Source organism: Andrographis paniculata, unplaced genomic scaffold (assembly GCF_009805555.1).
Source record: "Andrographis paniculata isolate CXL003 unplaced genomic scaffold, ASM980555v1 Contig66END, whole genome shotgun sequence".
NCBI lineage: Eukaryota > Viridiplantae > Streptophyta > Magnoliopsida > Lamiales > Acanthaceae > Andrographis > Andrographis paniculata.
Window position 1 is genome coordinate 3,156,544 of NW_026137602.1, and position 15,470 is coordinate 3,172,013.

The 15,470-nt window shown below is 33.7% G+C and overlaps 3 protein-coding genes across 4 annotated transcripts; 2 read left to right on the forward strand and 1 right to left on the reverse strand.

Annotated features, from left to right (window-relative positions):
* Positions 1 to 1,560: 1,560 nt before the first annotated feature.
* On the reverse strand, positions 1,561 to 13,674 carry LOC127263019 (uncharacterized). Its single transcript, XM_051291935.1, has 13 exons — positions 13,365 to 13,674; positions 13,219 to 13,285; positions 12,863 to 12,973; positions 11,581 to 11,776; positions 11,051 to 11,136; positions 10,751 to 10,946; positions 10,519 to 10,630; positions 10,274 to 10,401; positions 9,882 to 10,088; positions 9,621 to 9,730; positions 8,537 to 8,666; positions 7,841 to 7,990; positions 1,561 to 2,089 (listed from the first exon to the last, which is right to left on the reverse strand). The coding sequence occupies exons 1-13, from the start codon at positions 13,456 to 13,458 to the stop codon at positions 1,868 to 1,870; spliced, it is 1,809 nt and encodes a 602-aa protein (XP_051147892.1). The 5' UTR covers positions 13,459 to 13,674; the 3' UTR covers positions 1,561 to 1,867.
* On the forward strand, positions 4,690 to 5,593 carry LOC127263021 (uncharacterized). Its single transcript, XM_051291938.1, has 2 exons — positions 4,690 to 5,382; positions 5,465 to 5,593. The coding sequence occupies exons 1-2, from the start codon at positions 4,707 to 4,709 to the stop codon at positions 5,533 to 5,535; spliced, it is 747 nt and encodes a 248-aa protein (XP_051147895.1). The 5' UTR covers positions 4,690 to 4,706; the 3' UTR covers positions 5,536 to 5,593.
* On the forward strand, positions 5,927 to 7,541 carry LOC127263020 (stress protein DDR48-like). Of its 2 annotated transcripts, XM_051291937.1 has the most exons (3): positions 5,927 to 7,114; positions 7,208 to 7,244; positions 7,507 to 7,541. In XM_051291937.1, exon 1 carries the CDS (start codon positions 6,287 to 6,289, stop codon positions 7,109 to 7,111), a length of 825 nt encoding a protein of 274 aa, XP_051147894.1. In that variant the 5' UTR covers positions 5,927 to 6,286; the 3' UTR covers positions 7,112 to 7,114; positions 7,208 to 7,244; positions 7,507 to 7,541. The 2 variants fall into 2 exon arrangements, with proteins under 2 accessions (XP_051147894.1, XP_051147893.1); XM_051291936.1 differs by lacking the exon at positions 7,507 to 7,541 and having other exon boundaries at positions 7,208 to 7,332.
* Positions 13,675 to 15,470: the final 1,796 nt, after the last annotated feature.

Sequence of the window (15,470 nt, forward strand, 5' to 3'; positions counted from 1 at the left end):
CTGATCCAATCCGAAAATTCAAAATTTGTAAAAAATTCAATCCGAACCAAATTTTAAATTTCGTTTTGGTTTGGATTGAATTTTTTAATTTCGAATATTTTGCTCACCCCTATAGTTGCCCGCCCATAACATTCCATAATCTACGGTCGTCAATCAATCGTCGCAGCCAGCGTGCAAGTTCAAAATTTAAAAAATAAAAAAATAAAAAATGGCGGAACCGCCTGTTGAAATCATAAACCGGCAGTTTGAACCAACAGTTCGCACTTTGATAAATATATAAACCGTAACAAACGGTTCGAAAACTGGTAAACCGAATATTCGGAACTACATGGACAAATTTAAGCCGAATGTGTTATAAGTATATAAAATAAATTTGGAAGCATTTAAAAATATTCTAAAGGCACGTTACCTGTAAGGAGGGCAGACCAATTATCCGTTTATTTATTACTCCCTATTTTTTGGGTTTTGATATTATAATAATTTTTTTAAAATACATGGAATATTTGCTTTTTATTTAAATTAATATATTAAAAAAAAAAAAAAAGCAAAGTATTATGTTTAATATAAATTACATTAAGGGTGTGTTTGGTGCAGGAATTTAGGAGTAGAAAAATGGAAATGTTTTCATTTCTTTGTTTGTTTGAGTCAGATAAATGAAGGTAGAAATAAAACATTTCAGATAAACAGAGGAAACGATGTTGCATATATATTTTTTTATTTTTTTTACTATTTAATTTTTATAATTATTTATATTATATTATTTCAGTTTTTTAAAAATTATTTTAAATTTATCTATTTAAGTTTTTACAATTTTTTTTAAAAAAATTATACTAAAATATGGTCTAACAAAACTTCTATAATTTTTTGTTTTTTAAAAAAATCACCGTAAATATTTTTTCATAATTCTCACTAGCTAAAACTCTCTTTTGTTAGATTAATCATTTATTTTTGTCCAATCCATTCATTTTTTTTTTATATTTCTAAACTGAATTCTCTATTCTACACACCCTTAATTAAAAAAATTAAATTTATTTTAAAATTTCTATATAAACACCCTAATTTTCTATTGTTCTAAAAAATCTTAAAATTAAATTTATTTTAAAATTTTCATATAAACATATATATATATATATGTCTGTATCAAATAACTACTCCCTCCGTCCCATAAATATGATAGTCAGTAAAAATATAGATAAAAAACATAAGTAATTTTACGGTGATACGATTATTTATATAAATAAGACTATTATTTTGGAACAGACAAAAATGATAAACAAAACTATAACATTAAGACGGAGGGAGAATTACAAATCAAAATGTGATTATTTTAGTCATTTTCATTTGTTTTATTTTATTAATTATTTAGATAATTGGAAACCCGTCTTTCGGTTGGACCTACTGTCTACAAACTATAATCGATAAGGCAAATTATATTAGGCCAACTATGTGGAAGTTGAAGAATTTAAACCCCTGCACCATCAGTCATCCTCGCGGATACATATGAACATTTTTTTCTATAACACAGTTACATCACTATCCTGCAAAGCAATCCAAACAATATTACAATAAAAGAATTAATAAATTAAAATACCAACTACTAGTCTTCATTCCAAATTTAAATATAACCGCAATAGACTATTTTCTATTCAAAAAAAATTCAAAGGTAGAACACGAACAAACACAAACTAATAGTTAACGGTCCAATTTAAGACAATCCACAACAGTAAAATATGCATCAAGAAATTATACGATACCCATCTTAGAGGGTAAAAATTTCGAAGATTTAAATTAAAATTTTTCTGACAGTTTCAAAGCACAGAATTGTACCAATAAGATGCTCGATCGCCGATGGATTCTGAGTCTGAGATCATCCCCAGAGCCTGCTCATGAATCCCTTAACTTCCTTCTTCATCCTGTGGTCGAGGGGTGGGAAATCGACTGAATTGTAGGCGAGGTCGAGCACAATTGGATTGCCGGGAACTGTTTGGAAGGCGGGTGGGAAGGCTTCGATGCGAGGGATTAGCTTCCCGGTTGGATCCCCCACAGCTGATTCGTTTGTCTCCAGTTTCTCCATGAGCAGTTTCTCGAGCTGAAGAAAAGTGTGCATACAAACATGTAAAACCAACTTTTTAATAAGAAACGCAAAAAAAACAAAAAACGAAAGCCCCGATGGAAATAAAAGGTTAACATGTATAGGTAAACAGGAAATAATTTTTGTGCTTGTGCATGGGAGGGAGGTTGTTTCTAATAAAAAAAATGATCAAAACTAGGTTTCGAGTAGATTCAGTTATCCTAGCCCTATGTAAAATGGCAATGGGTAGGTGTAGACCCAAGACCCGACCCGGACCCTACCCATTTATTTGGGGCCGGGTTCAATTATGAGTATTGGATCGGATATGGGTCGGGTTTTTTAATAAATTTTTGGGGCGGGGCGGGTCCAAAATAGTTTCTTTAGGGTCGGTCCCGAGTTTAATGGCAGTCCCTACCCGACCCGGACCCAATTAGTTAAATAATAAATTTTATTATTATTATTATTAGGGTTGGTGAGGCCGTTATGGGTGAAAATTTATATTTGTCGTATATATTTTTAATTTATTTTTTGAAATAAATAGATATTTTTTTAGGTAAGCTTGGCGAGTCCGGGTACATCACAGGTAGGTTCCAAGATACATACGGGTCCGAGTACATTAGGGTCTGGGTAGGGTCACAGGTCCATTCATACCCATGGTTCGCCGGATCGGCCGAGTCCGGTCCGACTCGGCCGATCCGGAACCGGAACGGTCAGGACCGTTCCGGTTCGTAAAAAATATCCGATATTTGCCCAAAATTTTCCCATCCATTCATATCTTATCTATAAAACCCATTATAAATCTTATTCTTACCGATTTTCTACTTTTTATTCATATTATTCGAACAATTCATCTCAATTCGATCAGATCGGAGAAGAAAACATTTACCAGTGCGCTGAAGAAGAATCGTGGAGGAAAGACCTCTGTTCTGCGTTCGCGTCTGAAGAAGAATTGTGGGGGAGGGGAAGAAGAAGTGGAAGGATTCTGCGTTCGCGTCGGTGAAGAAAATCGTGGGGGAGGGGAAGTTCGCGTCTGAACGAAATCGTGGGGGAGGGGGAGGGTTCTGCGTTCTGGGGGAGGGAAAGAAAGGAGGAAGGTAAATTTAATTATTATATTATTTTAATTAATTTAAATATTTATAAATTTGAATTATTTTTTATTAATTTGTTTATTTAATTTATAAGTTTAATTATTTTAGATTTAATTATTTAGAATAATTTGTTTAATTTATTGATAAATTTAGTTTAATTGTGTTGGATTGTATTTAATTTTTATTTAATCTATATAAATTGAGTTCATTAAAATTAATATTTTAGAATAACTTATAATCTTATTATTTAAAATTAATATTATTTTAGACAAAATTTGTATTAATTGTAAATTTATTGTAAAAAATTAATATTTTAACTATATTTTTTATATAAACAAATTAGTTATCTACTTAAATTTTTGTATAAGTTTGATTTATTAATAAACTAATATATAATTTGTCTATTTAATTAATGAATTACTATTTATAAATATTTTAACAATTGTATTATTCAATTACAGAGTTTGTGTAAAATGGCACCGCACAGAGATATTGGTTGGGATCATGCTACTCCTATCAGCAATGATAGAAAACAAGCAAAATGCAATTATTGTGGTAAAATTGTTCACGGCGGAATTACTAGGATGAAACAACATATAGCACATGTTACAGGTCAAGTTGAAGCATGCACGAGAGCTCCAAAAGAAATAAGAGAGTTATTAAAAAAACACTTGATCCAAGGAAAAAGTATGCGAGCAGCACATAAAAAAAAGTTAGAAGCATTGCAAAATTCCATTCGTTTGGAAGATGATTCTGATGAGGAAGAAGATGAAGTTTTTGAAATAAATGAAGATGAGATAGATGCTCTTGAAAGAAAACACTTAAAAAAAGCAATGGCTGAAAGCAGAAATATGGAATTTATGGAGCAGCAGCGTAGACATTCTGTTTCCGGAGATCTACCAAGCTTGAATTTTAAAGCCGGTATATTTATTAAATTTATAAAATATATTTAAATATTAGTATATTTTTTTTGAGATAACAACCATATATGATCATATGCTTTTTTTTTTTTTATCTTTGTAGGAGGAAGCAGCTCGAATACAAAAGGAAATAAAAGAAATTTTTTCGAAAGCTCTATGAAAAAGACAGAAGGTTTGCATCAAAAAAAACTTGATCCATACATGTTTCAATCGAAGAATAAGTCTTTGAAAAATATGTTTTCAAAAGATAATGCAAAAAAAGTGGGTAGAGCAATTTCGAAATTTTTTCATTTTAATGCAATACCATTTCACGCTGCCGATAGTGGTCCTTACTACCAAACGATGATTGACACGATTGCATCGGTTGGACCTGGAGTTAAAGGACCTACTGGTAAACAAATTGGTGGTGAATATTTAAACGAGGAGATGCAAGAAGTTGTACAGTATGTTGATTCTTTAAAGCAGAAATGGAAAACATACGGATGTACAATTATGTGTGATGGTTGGAGTACTCGTACAAAACATCCAATCATAAATTTTATGGTGTACTGTGATAGAGATATGATATATCACAGTTCGGTTGATTGTACAAATAAGGCTAAGACTGCGGACTTTGTCTACACCCTAATGGATAAGGTGGTGGAATCAGTAGGGGTTGACAATATTGTACAAATTGTAACTGATAGTGAAGCTAGTATGAAGGCGGCTGGGAAAAAACTGATGAGGAAAAGGAAGCACATTTTTTGGTCTCCATGCGCAGCGCATTGCATTGATTTGATGTTAGAAGACATCGGAGATATATTGTCAGTGAAAGATACGATAAAAGAAGCCAGAAGAATTACAGGATTTATATACAACAGTGATAAAGTGGTTAATTTGATGAAAACATATACGAATGGCCGAGATCTGTTGCGACCAGGCATAACAAGATTTGCAACCGAGTTTGTTGCAATGGAAAGTCTTCTGAGATATGCAACCGATTTGAAAAGAATGTGTACTTCTAGAGAATGGGTTGAGTACAATAATACCTCGAGGAGAAGACATGAAGCCGGAGATATATCAGACTTGATTTTGAATGAAAGATTTTGGAAACGGATACGCCGAGTCTGTGGGGTCATGGAACCCTTAGTGAAGGTTTTAAAAGTAGTTGATCAAGATAAAAAACCTACACTACCTATCATTTATGAGGCAATGGATAGGGCAAAAATGGCAATAAAAACCGCGGTGAAAGATTTTCAACAATATTGGGATATCATCGATGAAAGATGGTATAATCAATTGCATCAAGATTTGCATGCAGCAGGTAACTATTCTTGTTATTCTTTTGTTTTTATATTGTGCTAATCGTTTGTTTTATTTTTTAATTTTATATACATTTCATGCAGCTTATTTTTTAAATCCTGGTCTTCAATACTCCGGCACTTGTGAATTTGATTCATCGGAGGTTCGAAAATGAGTAAAAGAAGTTATCAAAAGACTCGAGCCAGATTTGGATATACAAGTAAAGGCTATGAATGAGGTAAATTATGTGAAATTTATAAATAATATATAAATATATATATATATTAATTTCTAATAATTTTACTATTATATTGTCTATAGATAAACATATTTGTTAACAAAATTGGAGAGTTTGGAAATGCACTTGCTATTAGAGCTGTATCTACATCTTTAACAGGTATGTATTATGAAATTTATCATTTAATTATATTTTTAAATATACTTGTTATAAAATGTCGCATTATTAATAATTTTTTATTTATTTTTAATAGCTGACTGGTGGAATATGTACGGTGATGAAGCTCCTAATTTAAGAAAAATTGCATTAAAAGTTTTGAGTTAAACTTGCACATCATCGGGTTGTGAGCGGAATTGGAGTACGTGGGCTTTGATCCATACTAAACTTCGGAATAGATTAGCTATTGAGAAACTGCATAAGCTAGTCTATGTCCACTACAACATGCGTCTTCGGGTAAAAAATTTTATGCAAAGGACAGACACAGACGATTTTTATGACCCAATTGATTTGAATCATATTTTTGATGAAAATGATATTTTAGATGAATGGGTTAGAGAAAATGAATCTCCACTTATTCGTGATAGTGATTTGAATTGGTTGGATGAGGCTATTGAAGAAAGTGGAGATCGAGGTCAAAGTGAGCATAATGATCATGACAGTGATATGCTTTTATCTCAATTTATAGCTGATGGAAAAAAGAAGGCGAAAGAGAAAAAATCAGAAAACAAAAATACGGCCAAGAAAAAAAAAAGCAATCATATTGGAATCTTCATCTTCATCGACTAATGGTGAAGATAAGAATAATAACAATGATGATGATGATGATGATGATGATGATGATGATGATGGTGGTGGTGGTGGTGGTGGTGGTGGTGGTGGTAGTGGGAGCTACAGGGATAGCCGATACTCAAGTGATATGGGATGGGCTCAAGGAAATGAAAATTATTATGCTACCCAAGACACTGATCATGGATATCGTCCTGGTATAGAAGCTCAAAGAGATTTTCTAAATAGTTTAACAGAATTTTCAAGTGAAGCCGATGCTTCAAATTTTTCAGATACTAGGAGATATTCTGGAGTTCACGAACATATGCAAGACTTGAATATAGGTTATTCCTATGGAGATTCTTCTCATAGCTCGAGTAATAGATTGGGGAGACAGGAGTGGGACCAACCAAATGCATATCATAATCCCTATTACTCAGGATACGGTTTATCTAATCTACCCAGACATCTTCAGGATTCAGCCAATCTTCCTATATTTGGATCCAACCAACCAGTTGGAACATATTACGGAGGGATTACATCTGGTTCGGGTAGTATTGATGATCGTAGACAAAATTATGGTTCATCAAGCAGAAGCAATGATAATAGAGAATATCGAGGTTTTGATGTATATGGAAGGGGTTCATTCAGAGAAAATCAATATGGTTCGAACATCTCTCCTTATCCAAGCAATATGAATCCAGATGAAAATGATTTTGAACCTCCACGACATTCCACATGGTATTGAATGGTAAGTATAAATATTTAGTATAAACGTAGTTTGAACATTTTATAAAATTTTATTTGTATTTTTTTTCTAATTATTTTTATTTATATAATGCAGATGATAAAGATGAAATCTTGACATTGACGGACACAAGGTACATCATTTTGTTATTAAAATAAATTTATTAGTATAATGACAATATGCAAAACATAAAATTTAGCATTTACATTTATATATATATCCGCTAATTTAGTTGAAATATTATTCATTTTAAATTTTGATCTATTATAAATTATAATATATTTTTTCAATAATATATATTTTTAAATTAATTATATTTATAATTTGATGTATTTTAATTAATTATTTATTATTTTTTTGAAAAAATATAAATTTTATATAAAAAAATCATATAGGCCGATATTTGACCGATACACCGCGACCGATACGCCGCGACGTATCTGGAACGGTAAAGGTCGATCCGCGACGCCGATCCGCGACGGCGAACCATGTTCATACCCGACCCATACCCTACCCATTGCCATCCCTACCCCAATGAATTGTGCCCTTTGCGTACCAACTATCACCTTCCGCCATGTATATTTTTAAAAACAAAAACATTAATAAAATCAATAATTTAAATAGCGGAAGGTGATTGGTTGGTACATGAAGAGCACAATTTATTGGAGGTATGTAACGGCTCAGTTTGAAGATTTATGGCTTCAAATGTAAAAAAGAAATCTCGATTACCTTCTTATCATTTCCTGTCAGTGATATGTTCGAAATCTTCTTCGATAGATTTTCTGGAGCTTTCTCCTCCTCCATAATTCCAATTGCATGCTCTATGCAACTATTGGATCGACAATCATTAGAAAGCATTTTCAATTCATTGATGGTGACCTGTCAGAGCAATAAAGTAGATGAGGACTTAGATTTGCATTAACACAATGGGACACATACAGAAGTGACTAAATTAAACATCCATTCATAGAATAAATATGAAAGAAGTTATGGATAGGTAAATATCAAAGTACGATCATATTGTAGTATATGGGATAAAGATTGATCGAGCAAGAGTGTTTCTTATTAACAGAAAACCCATCTCAATATCTATATTAAAACATCGGCATAAGTGTTAAAACTTACAACACCTCAAAAGTCTTAAATCATAGTATTCATTAAGATAATAGGTATATGTTAAGACAAAAAATTCAAATAAATATGGTAAACATTTCAAATAATCTTGCAATCCTAATGAAATCCTAACTTTGTAAATCTTCTAAACCATCGTAAGCAGCTAGGTGCCTCAGCGAACATATATAAAAAGGAAAAAGAGTAAATAAGGTATGACTGCCACCACACCACCAAAGCTATCAAAGATCGGCAAGCACCAAAAGAAGGAAGTGATGAAAATTTTTGAAGAAAAAGAAGCCTGTCACTGCAAACCTGATCGGCATTGCTCGCTCTATGAAGCTTCTCAAGAGAAGCATCTGCCAGAGAACAAGCATGGCGGAACAAAGCATAGGCTTCAGCTCTCTTTCCAGCAAAACTGTAGGATCTGGCTAAATAAAAGCACCTGTACCAATTGTTGCAGAGGCCCGGTATCAGAACAAATACACTCCGTAAACCTCGGGGAATGTTTGGTACCATGTTATGGTAAGCATACCGAAGAAATATAAGATAGTATATGGAAATGGAAAATCGAATGGAAAGTTCAAGGCTTTATTTGATATGCAGTAAAATAGGCTGTCACTTCTATTTACCATGCATCATTGAAAAATAATATAATTAAGTATCATCAGTTAATGCTACGGATAAATAAATTCGAGATTAGAAACATTTTCCTTTTTAAACCACGGAATAGTTGAAGGAATATCAAATCCCTTGGTTTAAGAAGGATTTGATGTTCCTTTATACCTGGGCTTAATGGAGTCCATGTCATTTCCATCCCATTTAAAAATCACATACCAAACATGGTTTAGGAAAATTCCTCTAGGTTTCCGTCTTTAAAATTGTATACCAAACATCCCATTAATGAATAGCAAATAGCTATGAACCAACAACTATGACGTTTTATAGAATAAAAGATAATAGGTTATCATAGCTTGTTGCATAGACAGTAGAATTTTAAAAAAACATTAGGTAAAAATCAAGTCAACATATATATGTTTTTAGAAAGGAAAAAGTAATATATATATATAATTATAAATATATAACAGTTCAAGAAATAATAGAAAGAAAATCAGGTAGGTAGAAAGCTGGTATAACTTATGTTGATGAAACGGGCATACCGACAATTTTCTCAATAAATGTTTGAAAGGTGAACAACACTATAATAATCAATTGGATTACGACCTTTACTACAAAAAGGTATGATAATAATCTTAAAGAAAAGCCTACATAAAATTTAGCTAGGATCAGCAGACAAATAGATTTCATTTCAATCAAAACAATATCAAGATCTGGTGGTCTCAGCAAATGAACAGCCAACAAAGACATGAAGATCTGACAAATGAATGAACTTGCAAACCTTTCTGCACGGAAAGCAGAACTTTTTAGTTCACATTCCTCAGCAAATGCCACTTCTTCAGGATTTTGATCTCTTCCAGAACTAACCAAATCAGAAAGATCACTTGTGTTCTACATAAAAAGAGTTTATGTCAGCATTATCTTTGCATTAGTATCTCAGCCAGTGGACTCACTAATACAGTAAAAAGCCAAAAAGAAACTAGGCCTATAAATATGACAATCAATACGATCATAAAATGGTGGGAACCAAACAGCCACTAACCTGTAGCAGGAGATCATATAATCTGACAAGCTCCTCAGGCTTTGTAACTTTTTCATTTTTGTCATTACGAATCTTATTGAGCTTACTTTTAGCGATGCTGACTAGCAACTGATTACGTTCAATGGTTCTCTTCCCTAAGACTGCACCGATAGCTTTGTCAAGACTGCTAAGGTCATCTTTCATGCTTTCTGAATTGCCAGCTGTAGCCTGCAACAAAATACACCAGATCATATTGCAACATATGAATATATTGCAAGTAAAAAAATGTTCGCTAACTAGTCACCGAATATATTACCTTCTTCCATTAATACCTCAAGCTCAATACACAGTTATAACCATAAAACAGCAGATAGAAATTTTCTTAATCTCTTCACAATTAAATGAACACATACCAAGTCATTTCGTATGTAGCTCCTAGCCTCATTGTAAGCAGCAAAAATTTTGTCAAATATGAGCAGTTTCTTCTCTGCAGGAAATGAATCCGCTGCTGGACCACTGATATCTTTCTCCAATTCCTGGGCTGATCAAAATTTAGCACGCACATATTGAGCTTGGGTATACAGAAGTTTCACTGAGATAGGAAATCAATGTTTAATTGGTCAATTGTACTTTAAGCCATGATAATCAGATTTTATACCTTTAAGTATGGACACCCGAGTCTTTGCATTTGAGATAGGAAATCTATGACCTAGCCAATGGAACTCAGTCATTGATGCAGCCTGCTGCGATCGAGCCTCTGACATGACAGCCTGCAATGAAGAGAAACCAAGATGTAACGAAAATGGTACACCCATAACCTAGCTTCAGGGAGCACCAACACATCTTACTTGGAAAACGAAGCATAGTGTTAATACTTAAGATGGACTTACCTCCAATTTCGCTTTGAACAGATCAAGAGCAGGCCCTTCCATTTCTCCTATGTGGACTAGTTCTGAAGCCTGTAGATTTGACTCCCCTATCTTATGCAGGCAATACCGTATACTTGGCTCAAGTTCCTCAACTCGCTCCCGGCACAGAACTTGGTTTTCTAGGTCACCATACTTCCCAAGCTCCTCATAAACAGCCCTAGCAAGTTAAGAATAATAGAGACAACAAATGATAAAACATTTTCCAGTAAGCTTAATTGGTCTTCATAATGAAGAATGTACTTTGCCAAAATTATAATATACCTAGCACTTTTGAAGCACTTCAATGCAACATCCCAGTGCTTATCTTGCTCAAATAACAAATAACCCTTCATATAAGAGGCGTATGCCTGCAAAATAAACATAACATGATTATGCAACCAAGATTGCATCGAAGTGGCACTTGTTGCTTTAGAAACATTCAGGGTTTTATTTAAAGATATTTGTGTGACAAGCTACTAAAAGGTAATAGCAAATTTTGGGGAACTCTAGCAGTTTTGGTTTCCAAATGTTATAAAAATAATTAAATAAGATATACGATAAAACGATGACACAATGCTCGAAAAAATATAGAAAGATGACAACAGAAGGATACAGCACTATAACATCATGCCATAGAGAGCTTACCGCAGTTGCGGCCACACTGCACAACTACTAGATATGTAACAATGGCATCGCATTAAAAATATGTATGGTAAGGGATAAATGATTGTTGTTAATAAAAGGTATTTATGAAAATCAGAATAAGATATCACAAATAGCCGCAGTGGCAGAAGATAACAAGCAAATAATACCTCTGCTTCCAGAGATGTTCTTGAATCACCCTTTACAGCGCACAACTCTTGGAAAAGGGAAGCCCATTTTACAGCTTTTCTCAGCCTGCAAATGAGGTAGTTCCGCTGACGGGCATTTGGACCATCAGGCAGTGTCTTCTTTTCCATTGCATGGCTCCAAGCTCTTTCAGCGGTATAAAGAACCAAATGGAGAAACCTAAACAAGATCAAGAATTCCAGATGCATTAACCCAGAAAGCAAGAATCAACATTCTGAACTATTTTAATTTGACAAAACAAATGCAGAAACTATAGTAACTATACTTCTAGTGAGCTAAATGTACCATGTACTGCAATATAAATGACAGGTGTCAATGGGGTAATAACGACTGGACTCAATCAAGATTTAGCAGGTGCAGAGAGTAGGTGTTGAGGTGAGGATTCAAAGGTACTAATTGGAATAAGCAAATAACATTTTCTTTTTGTGAATGAACGCGGAATAGTTTGATTTGTATATATTGAATGAATAGAGGCCTTCATTGAAATGGTAAGTTATATAGCAGTCCAGATGTAGCTGAAGAGAGAGACCAATATATTTCTTTGTAACAGCATTATTTGCAATCCTTATCGACACCCAAGAAGCATAATTGGTTGTATTTCAAATTTGCGTATAACTGAGTTCTACAGTACACAATGGTATATACAATCAATAATTTTGTATCAACTGAGCACTCAGTAGCAAAACTCACAAATTATAAAATCACTTCCATTGCTTAACTAATCAAACTACCATAAGAAGGTATCCGACACAGATCAGCATTTCTTTATCTGACGTCATTCGGTGATACAATGTAACTACCAATAACTCATCCAAACATTTGTTGGCTAGTCATGCGAATACACCTTCTGAAATGAATATCCAAACAAAGTCTATCCAGTGGACTATCACCCGAATCGTCTGATATAGAAAGCAATTAATCATAAATATTTTCTCCATCGATAGGTCTATCTATCCCCAAACTGTTGGAACCAATGAGCACTTAGAAATGCTTCCACACTGTAACCAACAAGAAGTTTCCACCACTCATCATAACAAATTTCAAACAAAAAAGAACAACAAGCATCTTTTATAATTGTTTAATAGGACAACGAGCATGACTTGATAGCCCTCAAAATTATATACAAGTTAAAAGAGCAGAACAATGTCAGAATCTTGCCACAGCAAAATAAGCAAAGTCACACTAATTGATAGCCACCATATATAAAGTTATACACAAGAACAACATCATCATGGCAGCAGCTACCTGACTTCAGTAACAGTGGATACAGTGATGGCTTTTTTAGTATACTTTCCACGTCCGTGAGTGAACTTCAGTGATTTGTACAGTCTTCTCAGCCGTGCAGTGCAATACCTCCTGAAAACTCAATTGACATAATCCCAAAATTGAAACCACATTATCATCAATATCAATATCTTAAAGAAATTACCCATTTCTCATGATCTTCCCATCTCAATAAGCTTCCCAGGTTACAATTATACACCAAAAATACTAAAGAAAACTAAAAGGATAGAACTCTTAGATTGAAATTTACTTATTAAACAATCCGTGGGAGATCCGAAAAAAGAAATGTAACACAGAGCGTAAGAAATTGATCGTACCGGTAGCGGGTGTAATCACCGAACCGCAGCCCGTGCTGCATTTGAGCTGATTTCAGAAGCTGCAAAACTGCAAATTCCGCCGCAAAATTTTAGAAAACCCTTCGATACGAAAACTACATACGACAGCACGCGCACAAAAACCCTACCGTTGATAGAGAATTTAGGGTTGCTGATCTGATCGAAGACGGTTGAATTCTGATCGTCGATTTCCATAGCAACGCCATCGTTTGCTTTCGCCATCGCAGAAGCGAGATAAATTAGAGATCCTAACAATCAACGGCTTCCGATTGGCTGTGGCATTGAAGTTTTCGGGACAATAACAAATTGGCTAGGAAATATCCCGGCCGGCGGTGCAATGCGTCGCGGCGGCGGATTCTGTATCGGGATTTCCGTCGTCTCCGTTCTGTCACTCCGTCTTACAGCGGTTTCTTCGGATTAGTTTTTAGGGTTTAAAAATAATATCCCCGTCCGTAGTGCTCATTTTTTCTTTTTATCGTCATAAAAAAATTATTATCGTTTTTGTATTTTTTTTATTATAAAAAAAAAAATTATTATTATTATTTATTTTTATTAAATTTTATATATGATCAAATGAGTATATATTTGTAAATATATTATTTATAGTATATCTTATTTGAGATATTTGTGGGATTATTATCTTTTTAGACGATTTGTATATTATTCTTATGATTGAAATAAAGAATTTCAATTTCATATTCTAACATGGTATTAGAGTTATATTTTATGCACGATCATATTGTTATTTTCACGTCGTATCCGTCTTTACTATTCCACTGACATAGTCTACTTTCAACTCTAACTCTATTGAGAGCGAGGAAGTCATGTTTCCGACTCTAGCTCTGTTGTGAGCATGCGAGTCCTGTTTTCGACTCTCGCTCTATAGAGTGAGCAAGTCCTGTTTTGGACTATAGTTCCGTTGTGAACAAGTGAGTCGTGTTTCCAACTTTACTGGTGTTGAGAGTTCTGCTTCTGATTTTGACCCAGTAGACAGCTACACCACTTTCAGTAAATCTTGGCGAATTCAAATCCGTATGTGGAAGATCTCGGCTATATCTTTTTCGGTCACTTCTGACAAATTCAAGTTTGTTCCATCATATCTTGAATTTGAGGAGAGGTGTTAAAATATATTTAGAAGCAATATATTATATTTATGGTAGTTATCTTATTTAAGATATTTGTAGGATTCTTATCTTATTTAGACGATTTGTATATCACTATAAATATGTACGTATTATTGCGATTGAAATAGAGAATTTCAATTTTATATATTCTAACAAATGGTTCGCCAGGTTATGGAAGCTTAATGTGCCGGAGAAGGTGAAGGTATTTCTCTAGCTTTTGGTGAAGAATGTTCTCCCAACTAATGATATTCGATTTTACATAGGGTTGGTTGATTTTACATAGGGTTGGTTGATTCCCATATGTGCTCCAGATGCAATTCGTGCATTGAGAGATGGCACCATGCTCTGCTTCAATGCACTTGCAACCATATCTATTGCCCAAATGCTTGGCTGCCGCGTACAATACCTCCTCCCCATATGTGCTATTTAACGAGCTGTTGGCACTCTGGATATGATTGAGTTTTACTGCGACATTATGGATCAATGATTTCCATATTTATTCTGATAGTATGGAGACTATTAGATTGCTTAAGTCTTCATATGAGCACCTACACCATCATCTGGTTTTAATTAAGGGTGTGCTTGTTTGGGGTTTGGATTTTGAGTTGGGATTTGAATAGTAAAAATTTTGAATTTGAATAGTTGTATGATGTGATATAAATAAGTGTTGATGTGATGTTTTGAATGTAAAATTGATTTTTAGTATAATACAAAAAATAAAAAATAGGTGTTTGATTTGATGTTTTTGGGGGAAAAAAATTTGATGAATAGTATAAATCCAATCCAAACCCCAAAACAAACACATACTAAGGGTGTGTTCGTTTAATGGATTTGGATTAAATTCCACTATTCATCCAAAAATTTTCCCCCAAAAATATCAAATCAAACACCTATTTTTCATTTTTTATATTATACTAAAAATCAATTTTACATTCAAACCATCACATCATCACCTATTTATATCACATCATACAACTATTCAAATTCAAAATTTTTACTATTCAAATCCCAACTCAAAATTCAAACCCCCAAACAAACACACCCTAAGAAAATTCAAAAACCGTTAGTTGAAGTTGTGGTATGCAGTCTTCAGCATGTGCTTAGGGAGTG

What these genes read in the sequence shown, in the direction of transcription:
- LOC127263020 (XM_051291937.1), top strand. Translation starts at nt 6,287, where the DNA reads ATGGAAAAAAGAAGGCGAAAGAGAAAAAATCAGAAAACAAAAATACGG.
- LOC127263019 (XM_051291935.1), bottom strand. Translation starts at nt 13,458, where the DNA reads ATGGCGAAAGCAAACGATGGCGTTGCTATGGAAATCGACGATCAGAAT. An exon ending in GCTACATACGAAATGACTTG is followed by an intron (nt 10,089 to 10,273) that starts GTATGTGTTCAT and finishes ATTTTGTTGCAG; the next exon opens with GCTACAGCTGGCAATTCAGA. An exon ending in GAGCGAGCAATGCCGATCAG is followed by an intron (nt 7,991 to 8,536) that starts GTTTGCAGTGAC and finishes TTGCTCTGACAG; the next exon opens with GTCACCATCAATGAATTGAA.
- LOC127263021 (XM_051291938.1), top strand. Translation starts at nt 4,707, where the DNA reads ATGGATAAGGTGGTGGAATCAGTAGGGGTTGACAATATTGTACAAATT. An exon ending in TCAAGATTTGCATGCAGCAG is followed by an intron (nt 5,383 to 5,464) that starts GTAACTATTCTT and finishes CATTTCATGCAG; the next exon opens with CTTATTTTTTAAATCCTGGT.